This window comes from Heloderma suspectum, chromosome 7, assembly GCF_057233095.1.
Source record: "Heloderma suspectum isolate Gila_16-S chromosome 7, 16-S_ref, whole genome shotgun sequence".
NCBI lineage: Eukaryota > Metazoa > Chordata > Lepidosauria > Squamata > Helodermatidae > Heloderma > Heloderma suspectum.
Genome location: NC_139464.1, coordinates 41331003 through 41345651, shown reverse-complemented (window position 1 = coordinate 41345651; position 14649 = coordinate 41331003). Strand labels below are relative to the sequence as shown.

The window sequence follows — 14649 nt, the reverse complement described above, 5'->3', positions numbered from 1 at the left end:
GTCCAGTGAAGGCTGGTGGCTCCAGTGCCCATGGGGCAATGAATCCGCTCCAGGTTTCAGTCAGAACCAATCAGCAAAGCACCTTGGATATCTCCTTTAGAGTTCTGACTGGTTGTGACTGCAACCTGGAGCGGATTTATCACCCCACTGACATTGGAGCCACCAGCCTCCACTGGTCCTGTCTGCCTGCCTGCATATAAAGAAACCTTTCACTATTAGGGAAAATAACCAGAAGGTGGCACTCCAGAATATGTAGCCTCAACTCTGGTCATTCATTTGTTCAAGGAAAAGGACTCCTGGCCTTTCCACACATGAACCTTCAAGTATTAATGTATGAGGTTTCCGTCAATTTTGTGCCTCCCTTGCACCATGTATGGTGAACACCTGTTCACTGATCATGTGGAAAAGAAACCTCGAGCAGAAGCAGTTGCAGCGTGAATGAGCATTTTGGAAAATGTAGGTTTGCATTACAAACCCAACTGAAGCAAGAGTTTGAAGCTGTCACATTCCTTCGTCCTCCCCCTTCACAATCAACACACTCCAGGAAACAAGGCTTCAGGCTACACTACTTTATTAGTTAATGATTAGTTCTTCACAAATGCAGATTCTATAAGAAACTCTCATACTGCAGTGAACCAGCTAATCCACACATCCACAAATATCAATAGATGATACGAAGTGGAAGTTAGAGAAGTTGCCAGCAGTCTGGGCATGAACTTCTCGGCTAGACTTGTTTCACAGGAATGCCCCTCCCTAGAAGGCTCCCTCCAACTATGGCTTCCATGAGTGTCTGGCGGAGCGTTCCCTGTCTCTAACTTTTCCCGCTTTGCTCTGTAACAGACCCTAGCATCCCTCAAATGCCCCTTGCTCTCCTCCTCCTCCGAAACCTGGGTTCTCATGGTAGAGGAAAGGGGGGGGGGCGTTTAGGCTAGGCCATCTGTGTGTCAAGGTCTTGGGAAGAAAGTCTTGCTGTATCTGAGCTCACTAGGGAGGGTGCCTCCCCCGTGTTCTGGCTGTTCCCATTCTGAATCTGAGCTGCCAGAAATCTCCACATGCTCAGAGTCATTCCTGACAGAAGCCTGATAAGAAGATAAGAAGCTGCCTCATGTGTAAAAACTCAGGCTCATACAATGATATTGATCAGCAGTAGTTTCAGACCAGACAAAAGAAAGTACTGCTTCACAAAATGCATCAATTCCTTATGACAGGGGTGGGGGACCTCTGGCCTGGGATCCAAATCCGGCCATCTAGGATTCCCCAGTGGCCTATGCCCCCTTCCCATGGCCTCACCCCCTTTCCCCACACCACCAGTCATTTGGTGGTTTCCCAGCTTTTGTGAAGTTTTCCCTCCATTTTAAAAGGTTGAAATGCCTCTCCTAAGGCTGAGTTACTGGCAGTGAGAGCTTTATGCTACAAGATGCTGCTACTTAATTTTTGCATTCCCCCCCTTTTGGCTTTGTCCCGACCCACCACTGGAATGAGGCCCCCAAGAGCTTCTTTGAAGTTTAATTTGGCCTTCAGGCTGAAAGAGATTCCCCATCCCTGCCTTCTGGAATTCCATGCCACAGGATGGCTTAGGTGGCTTTAAGAAGAGATGAGGCAGACTTATGGAGGAGAGGTGTAGCAGCAGAGCCAAACAGAATCTCTGTATTTCAAAGGCTGTACATTTCTTCTTTTTTCCCTTGTCTTTTTTAGAACATTTCTTCCCCATGTTTTGGCCCCCCAAAAGGCCCTGAGGTGACTTCCAGATCCAAAACACAATCCCATAAAAATAATGAAATAAAAATAAATGCAATGTGTCAAATAAATCATTAGAATAGTAGCCCAGCAAGGGAATGCAACGAAAAGGTTTGTTTAAAAATACATTGCCACAGGAGGACAGTGGAGGCTGGTGGCTCCGATTTCAGTGGGGCTGTGAATCCATTCCGGTTTTCAGTTAGAACCAGCCAGAACTCTAAAGGAGCTATCCAAGGTACAGAACATATTTTGGGGATAGGGTTCAGCACCTTGGATAGTTCCTTTACAGTTCTGCCTGGTTCTTATTAAAACCTGGAATGGAATCACAGCCCCATCGAAATCGAAGCCACCAGCCTCCACTTCAGGAGGAGGTTAAAACAGTTTAAAGGCACACCAGGATTTTTTAAAAGTTTTTGCCACTTTCTTAAAACTCAAAAGAGGGGGCGGGGCAAACCCTTCTGAAGATGGCAGAATACGGAGCAGTGTTTCAGATCTGAACGCCATGTGCAAGCAGGTCCGTGCACATGGAGTAGGTACTTCAGATAACCTGGTCCCAAGCCATTTAAGGTTTTTTGGTTTTTTTTTAGTAATGACCAGTGCTTTGAATTGTGACCAGAAACAATTAAGAAACCAGTGCAAATAAAACAAAAAAACCTTGTATAATACGTTCTGAAAAGTGAACATGCGAAACCACTCTGGCTGCTACATTTTGAGGCAGTTGGAGTTTCTAAACAGTCTCCAAGGGCAGCCCCATGTAGAGCACATTTCAGTAGTCTAATCTGGATGTGACCAAGGCATGCCTGACAGTGGCTAGACCTGGTCTGACTACTATCTGCTGTGGGGTGGAGGGGCAATAGCAGGAGAAAGCTGTTGCCTTCAGGTCCTGTTTCTGAACTTTTGTAGGGAATCTGCCTGGCTGCCATGGGGAACAGAATGCTGGACTAGGTGGATCCAGCATACTGATCCACCTTCAGTCTGATCCAGCAGGATCCTCTTGTGTTCTTAACATCCTTAAAAGCACATGTGACCTTTGAATCACATGTGAATGTTGTGAAAGCAGAAAATAATTCAACTGCATGTTTTAGTCAATGAAGTTTTGCAGTATGGCATAGTGGTTAAAGCAGGAGTAGGTGACTTGGGGCCCTCTAGATGTTTTGGACTACAGCTCCCATAACCCTAGCCAGCATGAGTAATGGTCAGGGATCACAGGAACTGAGGTCCAAAACTTCTGGAGGGCAGCAGGCTGCTTACACCTGGGCTAGAAGGTTGGACTAGGATCAAGGAAACCCTGGTTCAAATCCCCACTCAGCCATGAAGATGAGCTTTGGCCAGTTGCTATCCACCTAATTTACCTCACAGGATTGTTGTATGGATAAAAGGGGGGAGAACTCTGTATGCTATCCCTAGCTTCTTTCTTGAAGGCAAGGCAGGATTAAAATGCAAATGCTCCTACTATGAAGAAGGCCTCAGCCTTTCATATATAAATACCTTTCCTTGTTAACCAGGGGATCAAAGTTTGCAATCATTCATTGGGTTGTGTGTATCCTTCAGCCTATTTGCTCCATAAGGACTTCCCTTTAGGTTCAGGTGGGAGACAACTGTCTTCAACGAATGGCTAATTTCTATTTCTCTTCTTCCAATTATTCTTGAAGCATCACCTCCAAGTACCTCCCTTCCAGTTCTTCTAACCATTGTCGGAAGTTTGATCTCCATCATCCTCATCGCCATTTTCTTGATGCCCAAATCACCAATATCAAAACGGTAAAAGAGAACTGGAATCTTGCTTCCATCCTTCTCCTGGGATGTTGACTATGCATCTTTTAGTCAACCAACAGCGTCCCCCCTCCACCCCACCCCTCCCAAGGAGTGACACATCTTTAGTCTCATTTCCACTTGTGTCCCAGTTGTGTCGTGTGTGCCTCATCATGTGGGAACACAGATTAACAGATGGTTGGGGCATGTTTACCACTGTAGTCACACTAAGGTGTAGAGAATCTGGCAGCCTTCCCCAACTTGGTGCCCTTGAGGTGTGTCAGACTGCATGTCCCATCATTCCCAACCAGCATATTCAATGGCCCTCTAAATATGTTGGATTACATCACCTAATGCCCACACTAGCTGGGAATGATGGGAGTTGCAGTCCGACACATCTAGAGGCCACCAGGTTGGGGAAGTGCTGAGATATGGTCTTTAATGCAAGATCTGATAGAACCCGGTGATTCCAGCATTTTTTTTCTAAGAGAAACTGGGAAAAGCCCAGATAGGTTTTGCTAAATACAGATGGGAAGTAGAATTCTGGACTGGGGAGTGCTTTCAGATAAGGCTTTCATTGTGCTTCATGTAACGGAATTAGGGTCCAGGTGGCAATTTTTTTTCCATTTGCAACTATCCAATGTTTTCCTACCATTTCTTCTGACATGTTTCTTCCCGAAGAAAATCAGGTAAGGAAGTAAAGGTGGAATAGCTCCACAGTGGTCTTTTGCTTGTTAGCACTAGGAGGCCTCTGACCGGAAGCACCCTGGATGGGACTTTCAGTTGTCCTGAGCAGGGGTTAGCAACTTGCAGCCCTCCAGATGTTTTGGCCTACAACTCCCATGATTCCTCACCATTAGCTCTGCTGGCTGGAGGTCATGGGAGTTCTGGTCAAAATATCTGGAGGTGTCAAGGGCTCCTTGGAGGGCTCTCTCAGTCTAATCCAGTAGCCAAGTCCAGACACAGACAAAGGGATTCTTTTCAAAGCTTTATTCTTCTTTTACAACTTAACAACTCTACAGGTAGCAACTAGATCTGAGCAGCAGCATCCCTATGCCCTAAGTTGGAACAGTTGGTCCCCATTTGAAAGGCAATTACTGGCAGACCCCTGAATATAAGGATTAGGGAGAATCCTTCCCCTTTTCCCTTGGGTCCCCTGGGCGCAACCGTTCCTTGAGCGCCAACCGGGCACTACGCCTCCTTTCCGCGCCCTCCATTTGGCGCCGTTCTCTGCGTCTGCGCCGCGCATCCACCCAGTCTGCTATCTGTGCTGGGTCACTCCCTGGACTGCTTTCTAATCTAGGAATGTTGGTGGGAGGAATCTCTGTCAGCTGCGGGCCCTGGGAAAAGGGGGCGCGCTCCTCTCCCAGGAGCGACTGCTCTTCCTCTGAATCAGAACTACTCTGGGATTCTATGGGCTCAGTATCCACCCTGACAGGAGGGCCACAAGCAGGGATGTTAGAGAAATCCACAACGGAATCAAACCCGACCTGTGGCTTCTGCAGTGGACTGGCTTTTCCTGAGTTGCATAGATTTATGTAGACTTGTGGACTAAAAAAAAAAACTTTCCAGAATTTTACACAAATTTAGTCATAGAAAAATATGTAAAAAATATTTATAAAAAAACACGGGCTGAAACTGCACATTTTCCCCATAGGCTAAAGCATGAAAATGTACGTGGGGGGGGGGGGGTTACACATTTTCACAAGTGCAAATTTGCGCAAACTTGGGAAATTGGGAAATATTCAATTCTGCCAATCAGCGAACAATGGAACAAAAGGCACCTGATAATTAGCGAAACATAGACAGAACAGTTTTTACAAAATCCATACATCCCTAGCCACAAGTTGCCCACCCCTGACATAGGGTGATGGTATTTCATTCAATACAGCAATGCCTTCCTAACTGCCATCAGTACACAAGCCAAACGTAGCTTCACTACTGTCTTCCAATGCCGTACTCACTTTGTATTCTCTCCCAAACTCTCTCTCCTATAGTTTAAGGAAAATGCTGAAGATCCATTTGCCAGACCCAGCAGAGTTCTTCCCATCTCTCACTGCAGTCCATGATGGAGATGTCCAGGTATGGAGACCTTGAAGTTGGGGCACAGGGAGACTAGGACAAGGTTGCTGCCTGCAATAGGGCAAGCAGGATAGAGGTAACTTGTCACATGCCCTCCCAGTCAGTGGTGTAATGGTAATTTTTGTAGTGCATTCATCATGACAGTCCTAATAGCCATACCCCACCCCAAAGTGTCCAAAAATGCAGGCAGCTGTGTTGAGTCATCTCTCCCCCCCTCTCCCTTTCCCATCTCTCCCTTTCCCCTCTCCCCCCTCCTTCTCTCTCTCCCCCTTTTTCCTCTCTCCTCTCCTCCTTTCTCTCTCTCCCTCTTCTTTTCTCTCTCTCTCCCTCCCTCTCCCCTCTCCCTCCTTCTCTCTGTGCTTTATCTATGTCTTTGGTAGGTCTTTTGTAAAACTAATGGGTATTAATTACCCATTCAAGGCCAAGCCACCCCAAAATATTTTGCATTACCACAAGGATGGCTCACTGCAGTATATTGCTGCTGGAAAATCTATTTTCCCACCAGAAACTGTGAGGATTGCAGCTAAGCTCAGAGGGAACACAGAAGCCTGAGGGTGTGGCAGATGACCAGTAGTGTAGTGGCTCCAGGGATGCAGCACCAAGCACTTTTTGATTATCAGGGATGCTGATGCCATCTGCCACCAGCCTAAGACTTCCCTGTTTCCTGTGAGCTTAGCTGCAATCCTCACAGTACCTGGGGTGGGACAGAGGGATTTTCTAGCAACAATACATTATTATTAGAGCTGTGCACAAATGGCCTCTCAAAATTCTCCGGCCTATCTGTGGGCAGAGAAATTTGGAAGAAAATTTCACCAAATTTCTCCTAAGGGAGGATAAATTCTCCAATACTTTCTCACAGATAGGGCTCACTATTGGCAGGGGTTGTAGGTTCTTTCTTTTTTCCTAAGGGTTTTTGGTTTATTGCACTGCTTCTGTAGGTGGCAACAGCATCAACTGTGTTGAGGCTTCCACTTTTTTGAGGCAGAATTTTGAATTTCTTTTGGTGGTATTTCTGAGCTTACCTAATCTCTGCAAGGTGGCCGAGGGGCTGTGTTATTTCTCTCTCTGCCACACATCTTTCCATTGCTCTGCAGCCTCCCAGGCCACCTGCACTTTCTGAACTGAAAAAGCCCCATGGGAGGATTTGCCTCACAATGTCTTCCTCGTGATGGCTTTAACTGAAGTGCGGGAAGCCGAGGAGGCTGCAGGCTACCATAGAGATTATTGTACAATGACAGACAGAATGCTCATGCACACTCCTCAGCCACCTCATAAGTAAGGTAAGCACAAAAACCCCAAACTCAACCCATGAGAATTTCTCCTTTGAACTTCTGTTCAGAAGCAATTTATTTTCTATCAAATTGAATGGGAATGGTCAAAAAATGTGGTAGAAATTTTTGGCACAGCACTAATTATTATTGCGAGCTATCCCTGTTGTAAGGTATTTTGTGGGTGGCTTGGCTAGAATGGGCAATCAAGACCTATTAGCACCACAAAAGACCTGCTCCTGGTGGAGAGGAAAACTGCTAGAAATGGTTTGTTGACATGGATCAATACAACTGTCTGAGTTTTTGGACTCTTCTTGGGGGGGCGGGGGACTATGGAGATTGTCATGATGGGCACCTGCAGTTCAAAACGTACTACTACATCACTGCAGAGGTCATCATCCATGCTAATCAAAATGTCCTGGTGCTTCAACCCTGCATGCCCTGGCTTCACTGCACCACTGCTCCCACTGAAGACAGATAATTACCCTGGGCATGGTGTGAAAGCACATGATGCAACCCCCTTGCCAATGCTCTGTGCTGGCCCTACCATGTGGCAGGTTTAATTAGGCAGCTTCAGACAACAGAATTTAGGGGGACAGATGAAGGAAAGAATTGACATCTGAAAGGTGCAGCAAGACTTTTTAAAGTGTTGGTCAGAACATTTGAAGGTCTGCTTCAGGCAGCAAAAGGTCTTGGGTTGGCACTACTGATGCTAAGCAGGTCTGGGTTTGGTGAGTGCCTTGATGAGAGACTACCTGGTGGGAGAACTCAGTGCTTTGAGCTCCATGGGGAAAATGTAATGAATGCATACATAAAGAAGTAGGTTAGGAGAGCTTGCATATGGTGTGTGTGTTGCCAAGCCTTCCAACACCTTTTCTTGTGGTGTTTGTATTCAATTCAGTGCTGTACCGAATTGACATAGACCATTTCTCAGCCATTTCACATACCTCAGAATTGGCTGTTTTGTTTTGGCTGGCTATATTTCAGGGGTGAAGCAAAATTGTTTTATGGGGAAGAGAATTGGATTGGCCATCATTTTGTTTTCTGCAGAAGGAGCTGTTCTGGGGTGCTTTTTTGAGTTTTGAGAAACTGCGTTTTTTAAAAAAATGGCTGCCTCCTTTGTCACTCACTGCAGGCTGCCATTATTGTGGGTAGCAGTTGAATATACAGTATATATATATATATATATATATATAGAGAGAGAGAGAGAGAGAGAGAGAGAGACAGACAGACAGACAGACAGAGCGAGCACAGCTACTGTAGCACACCTACTGATGAGGGCAGAAGCCGAAACGTTTAGCTCAAAATATATATTTTTAAATACTCAGTTGTTAGTCTTCTTATCATACACACACACACACACACACACATATTTTATTCTAGATGTGCTCCTCCAAAGAAAGGGCAGTGACTGAAGCAAAGCTTGCTAAAAATATAAAGTCACAGTGTGCCATTCCACACTACTCTATTTTTAAACCTGAAATATTAAGAAAAACTTCTCTTTTTTTGCATTTGGAATTCTTTATTATTACTTTTTAAAAAGAATACCTTACAAAAGCTCAAAGGTGTGTTATTTGGAAGTGACCCAAGGGTTTAAAAGGCATCCCATGCCATCATTTTTAGGGGCAGGGGATCAGAGATTTACAGTGCAGTTCTATGCATGTCTAATCAGAAGTAAACCCTGTTGAGTTCAATGGGACTTTCTCCCAATTAAATGTGCTGAAGAACTGGTGAAAAAAATTGGTGAAACAAAGTTGGGGATAAAGTGTGTGTGTGTGTGTGTGTGTGTGTGTTGTGGGGGGAGGACAATTTCACAAAACTGTTTTGCATCAAATTACTGGGTTAGTGTCACAATTTTTTGTTCAGCCACAGTTTCTCTAGAGACCTGAATTTAAATTTAATTTCTGATCTAAATGGGAGGAGGTCAGTTTGCTTCCAAATGTGGACTGAACAAAATCATCAAACTTCCCTATCTACGAACCACTTACCCAGGGGCCTGTGGAGGATTATGAGCACATGATTAAAATAAAAGCAGGAAATGTTAAGAGCAGTAGGGAGCAGCTGTCACTCAGAAACCTTTCAAGTTCCCCCCTCTCCAAGTGTAGACTCCAGTATGAGAACTGATGCTGAATAGTCATGTTTTGACTCTTGACTGACAGTTGTCTCAGTGAGACCATCCATGGACAATGCCAGTAAAATCCCTTATCCCTCCTTAACAATGTTTCCACCCCTTTCTTTCATTTTAGTTAATTTGGTCAGAGTATACAGTACAGCTGCATCAGGAGCCAGGTTTTAATTCATTCATATTTCAAGCAGCCTCCCACATAGCAATCACACAGCATAAGACTGTGAATGTCTGCCAAGGACAAGCAAAACATAACTGGGGTCTGCAGCAATATTTCAGAATTGCTGCTCTGAGGCCCAGTTTAACACAAGTCCCCAAACACAATAGAGAAGTCTTAGGAATCTTTCTGAAAGATTTAAGCTTTGGATAGCCAGTGTGGTGTAGTGGTTAGAGTGTTGGACTGGGACTTGGGACACCCAGTATTCTAGTCTCCACTCAGCCATGAAGTTTACTGGGTGACTTTGGGCCAGCCACTGACTCTCAGCCTAACCAACCTCACAGGGTTGTTGTGAGGATAAAACGGAGAGAAGGACGACCATGTAAGCAATCTTGGGTGCCTTGCAAGTGGGAAAAAATGGCAGGATATAAATATAATAATAAATAAATAAATTTCCCCCAAAAAGGAGAACTAGGGGAAAGAGGCCAGGAAAAGTTATTCTCTATGTGGGAATGGCATAGAGAAATGTTAGGGATTAGTTTACTATGGGAAAAGAGGGAAAGCTCCTAAGCTTCTCTTGGTCTTTTGTTTGAAGTTTGCATTTCAGCTGTTTTGAATATGAATCCCTCTGTCTTTTGTTTTCCCCACACAACTCCCATAAAATCAACAGAAGTGGTTGTCCTCTCCATTGTCCACGTCTTCCTTCCACATGGCTATTGAAGCTCCAGATGTCTCTGTGCTCAAGATAATGCAGAAGGACAACAAGGGCCCTCCCCTCCTCTTTCCCAAGGAATATCTCACCAATACCAACACACCAGAGACCAGTGGACATTCCTCATCCAGCTGTTTTGCCAATGGCGGCTATTTTTTCTTCCACCATCTCGACTCTGTTGAGATTGAACCCTGCAAGGTGTACTTCACCTATGACCCTGTTACTCAAGAGAGCAGTGGCAGTGAGGACTGTGACTCCTACAAAGTGCTGCATGAAGCAGGTGACAACAGAGAGCCACCACCTACTTATGGCATCCTGGCAAACCTAGAGAATGATACTTTTCTGCAAGAAACAATAGACCCAACCCAGACAGTTGGGGGTTGTTTAGCAGCTCTTCCACCAAGGGAGAGTTTCCCAACACCGCTGATGGTGGAACAGCTTGAGAAGAAAGAAGGGAGTGAGCCCATTGTTCTGCCCTCCAAGACTCCAGAACAGTATTTCATGACCTGGACAAATGTCCTAGAGCAGTCTAGTATTGATACCAATGAAACAGAAGTGATCAGGAATGTAGATCCTCCTACCAGCTTGGTGGAAATTAATAGGCCTGCATTTCTCCAGTGTGTGATTCAGAATCAGGGCCAAGCCAATGATCTCTGCAGAGCAGTATCCTCTAGTTCTTCTGAGGCCTACCTGTCCTTGAGGGATCTCCAGAGTCATTACAACCATCACTCTGTCTGAACTGTGCAAGGGGAGGCCATTTCTGAAAGCAAGATTATCGTACTGGCTCATCATTTTATTCCAGGAAAAAGGAAGAGTGGAAGGTTCCATGCTTTGCAGGGGCTGCCATCCCCATGGGAGTCAAGTAAGCATGCCCAGATCAGCTTATGGGCTTCCAAAGTTTCTTTTCTACAAGAAACAAATGTTTGCTTGCCAAATCCTTCCATCATCATTCCATGGTCTGGGTTGGCTTTACTTTCTTGTGCTTGAGGATCATGGTTCCATCACCAGCACCACTCATAGGACCCATTCATTCCTTATCTCAGATGCCTGTCACAGCCTTCCTTAGCATAAAACAAACTTGCAAACACACAACCTGAAGGGAAAACAAGATATAACAACAGAAAGATTCAAAGAGAACGAGACAGTAAGATGGTCTTCTGAGGTAAAGATATAACTTTTCTTCCCTGTTGCAATGTATCACTCAAGAATTCAGTCACAGGAACACAAAAACTGCTTTCAAGTTCTTATGCCCCAAATGAAAGTGTGTATACCTAATGTCATGGCTTTGTATATTATTGCTACTACAAGACATTAGAAATGTTTGGTTGATTATGTTTTCCAGAAGCAAAGGAGCCCTGTAACATTGCGATACCATAAAGTAGGTGGGGGGAGCAACTTCCATGGGTATGGAGGCCACTTTTGCCCCCCAAAAAACCATTGGGGGGCACACAACCTCTGTGGAATTGTTACCACTGTGTAGGGATGTATGGAATTTGTTAAATTCGTGTTTCACGGATTGTCAGGCATCTTTCATTCCATCATCTGCTCATAGTCGGAATCTGATTTTTTTTTATTCTATTTGCACTAATTCATATTAGCACTAATGCACATTAGTGGATTCTGTGGACTTGCGGACCAGTTTTTCACTGGCGGGGGGACCTGTGCTAATTTGCATTAGTGCTTACGGATATCAGAGCAAATCCATCCCCAATGTGAAAAACAAGTTTGCAAATTCACAGAATCCATGTGACTCAGGAACAAGCTGGTCAGCTGAGGAATCCACAGCTTGGATTCATAGAAATCCAAACTCATTTGAATCCACTGTGGAGTTCTCCAACATCCCTACCACTATGCCACTGCCAAATTTTGCCATTGAAATTTGGCAGCGTGGCAGTGGCAAAAAAGGAACAATTTGCCTTTAAAACAAGGCATGTAGGAAGTGTACACCTTGCTTTCAAGCAAAATTGTAGTTCCAGGACACTTGCCCTCACCTCATTTTAAAGTAAAATTAATTTACCCTCTTTTTGTCGCACCACTGAATTTCAGTGGCAAACTGCTGCTTTTTTGGCCACTGCAAACTTGGCAGTAGAGGGGGCTGCAAAAATGGTCAGGGGATCACATGCAGCCTACAGGCCTCCTGTTGTCCATCCCTGCCAAAAACAGAAGAAAGAGGTTCATTGCCATTAGTGCTTCAATTTACTTGGGTTAGAATTATTCGGAACTTGGCTGATTGTTTTAATTTAGAATCATAGAATAGTAGGGTTGGAAGGGGCCTACAAGACCATCGAGTCAACCCCGTGCTCAATGCAGGAATCCAAGTCAGAGCATCCCCGACAGATGGCTGCCCAGCCTCGTCTTGAATGCCTCCAGTGCAGGAGAGCCCACCACCTCCCTAGGTAATTGATTCCATTGTCGTATTGTTCTAACGCTCAGGAAGCTTTTCCTGATGTTCAGCTGGAATCTGGCTTCCTGTAACTGGAGCCCATGATTCTGTGTCCTGCACTCTGAGATGATCAAGACAAGATCGTGGCCTTCCTCCCTGTGACAACCTCCCAAGGACCTGAAGAGCTCTATCATATCTCCCCTCAGTCTTCTCTTCTCAAGGCTAAGCATGCCCAGTCCTTTCAGTCTCTCTTTTAACTGTTTTAACTGTTTTGATTTATTTAGTTGTTGCTGTTTTTCTTTTTTTGCAGTCTAACACAACTCATCAAAATATAGAACTCATCATCATAACTCATAAAAACATATGAATAAATAAAATAACAGCTTTGTTACAATAAGGGGGAAAGTGGGGGGTTAAACCTCAAATACATTGTTTGGCATTTAAAAAAAAACAATTCTGAAAGGTACCCATTCTTAACCAAATATTTTGATTTTAATTTTCCCGTATTTGACATGAATACGCCAAGTGATCTTGTTTATTCTATCAAGATCCCACATTCTAAGGAGCAATTCTCTTTTCCTGTAAGCCAGTGCATAACAATAGTGCTGCCAGAAACTTATTTCTATGTGGTGAGAATTTCTAGGGCTGCAGCACTTCCCTTGGGTTTGGTTTCCTTTGGAATGAAGTCACTGGAGGCTTACTAGTGGTTTATTTGCATTTATTTACAAATATACAGGCTGGGAACAGCTTGAAATATGGCATCAAACACTCCAACAGATGTCCCAAAGTTCACTGTTCTCTATCATATTCGTTTTGCTTAAGCAACAATGCTTAATTGTTGTTAAGCAATCTGCTTAAACAAAAGTGGCTTCAATCCTAAAATAAGTTAGCTTAGGGTGCAATCCTATGCATGTTTAGACAGAAAAAAGTCCTACAACTTCCATCATGCTAGGAGTTGTAGGACTTTTTTCTATCTAATCACGCATAGGGTTGCATCCTAAAGGAAGTTCATGGAAGGAAAGTTTCCTGTCCCCTCTTCCCCTGATGGGGGGGGGGGTGGTGGTGGTGGTGGAAGTTCCCCAAAGTGGGCTTGAATCCTAACAGAACTTAAGGATGTTCATGGTAGGAAAGTTTCCCCTCCCCGCTCAGCAGCCCCTGGCCCCCTCCGTGCTTCATCTTACACTGTTCAAGAGCCCCCCACCCCCTGACCTCCCAGTGAGGCTTTTCATAAGTCACAGATGCCTGCAAAGGAGAAGGAGGGACCAAGAAACTTGCCCTTGGCCCTCTCTTTGAAGCTTCAGGTGAGCTGCTAGGCCTTTTAATTTTGCCAAAATTTTAGTGTGGGTAGAAGTTCCATCTCTGTGTTTTTATACTGAAGCATTTTATCCTGCTCTTAACTGTAATGAAACTGATTTTAGTAGTTTGAATTGTGTTGTTGTTTTTAACTGAAGATGAACTCTTTTATTGTGTTCTATGTGTTATATGACGTTTATTTTTTTGTAAGCCACTTTATGTTTATTTTATAAATGAAAGCAGGTTATGCATTCCAAAAACCAAGAAGTTGGTACAATACAGGTCCAGGGCAGAAGACCTCCAAGTGTTCCTTTATAACTGCCACCATTTGCTCCCAAAGTCACTCAGGGATGAGCTGCTAACTAGTCCACAACACCACAGACTCTGTATTCAGCATTATATATGCAGGAGGTCTCAAGTTTGATTCCTCATCTCTACATTTAAAAGAATTAGGTAGCTAGCTAGTGATGAGAAAGACCTACCACTAGTCAGAGTAAAGATACAGCTTTGCTGGGTTGAGACTCATTCTGGTACTGGGTAGTTAATTATCCATCATCACCCCTAAGCACTTCATTTCTGTATCTTTCCAAACACCGTGTCGAAATTTTCTAAGCCTCTGTGGCTGCTTTCCTACACCCACTTACATGGGAGTGATCCCCATTGAATTCAGTGGGACTTCATTCTGAATAGTCGTGTATAGGTAGGGATGGGCAAATGAGCAATGTTCGAACTCACCAATATTCCCCAAACATCCACTGGCTGCTTGTCACGCCTCAGTTTGCATTGGCATTTGCAACTGCTGCTTCTTTTGCATGAATGGGGAAAATTGGGCAAAATGAAATTTGAGCACATTTCCCCTGTAGACTAAAGCAGGGGTGATTTAAAAGTTGTGCATTTGGAGAAAGCTGTGCATTTTCTGAGCCCACATTTTCAGAATGCAAACTCAAGTTCAGGAATTTGTGAACATTTTCAAAGAAAATGCACTTCTGTTCATCTTCGCATCCAGGATTGCAAACGGGGCATTTTTGAGTTATCTCTGAACTACGACGAAATTCTCATACATCCCTGTGTATAGGATTGTGTCATTAGGAACATGGGAAACTGCCTTATAAGAGGTCGGACTGCTTGCCCGTTGACCGG

At 44.4% G+C, this 14649-nt stretch overlaps 1 protein-coding gene across 2 annotated transcripts in view; it reads left to right on the top strand.

Moving 5' to 3' along the window:
* Positions 1-11163, top strand: part of IL2RB (interleukin 2 receptor subunit beta) — a 29346-nt gene extending 18183 nt beyond the window's left edge. The window contains exons 10-12 of one of the 2 annotated variants that reach the window (XM_084809744.1): positions 3390-3498; positions 5487-5571; positions 9792-11163. In XM_084809744.1, coding sequence (XP_084665870.1) covers positions 3390-3498; positions 5487-5571; positions 9792-10571 — 974 coding nt within the window. In that variant the 3' untranslated portion in view covers positions 10572-11163. The remainder of the gene's footprint in view (positions 1-3389; positions 3499-5486; positions 5572-9791) is intronic. The other variant, XM_084809742.1, reaches the window with a different exon arrangement.
* Positions 11164-14649: the final 3486 nt, after the last annotated feature.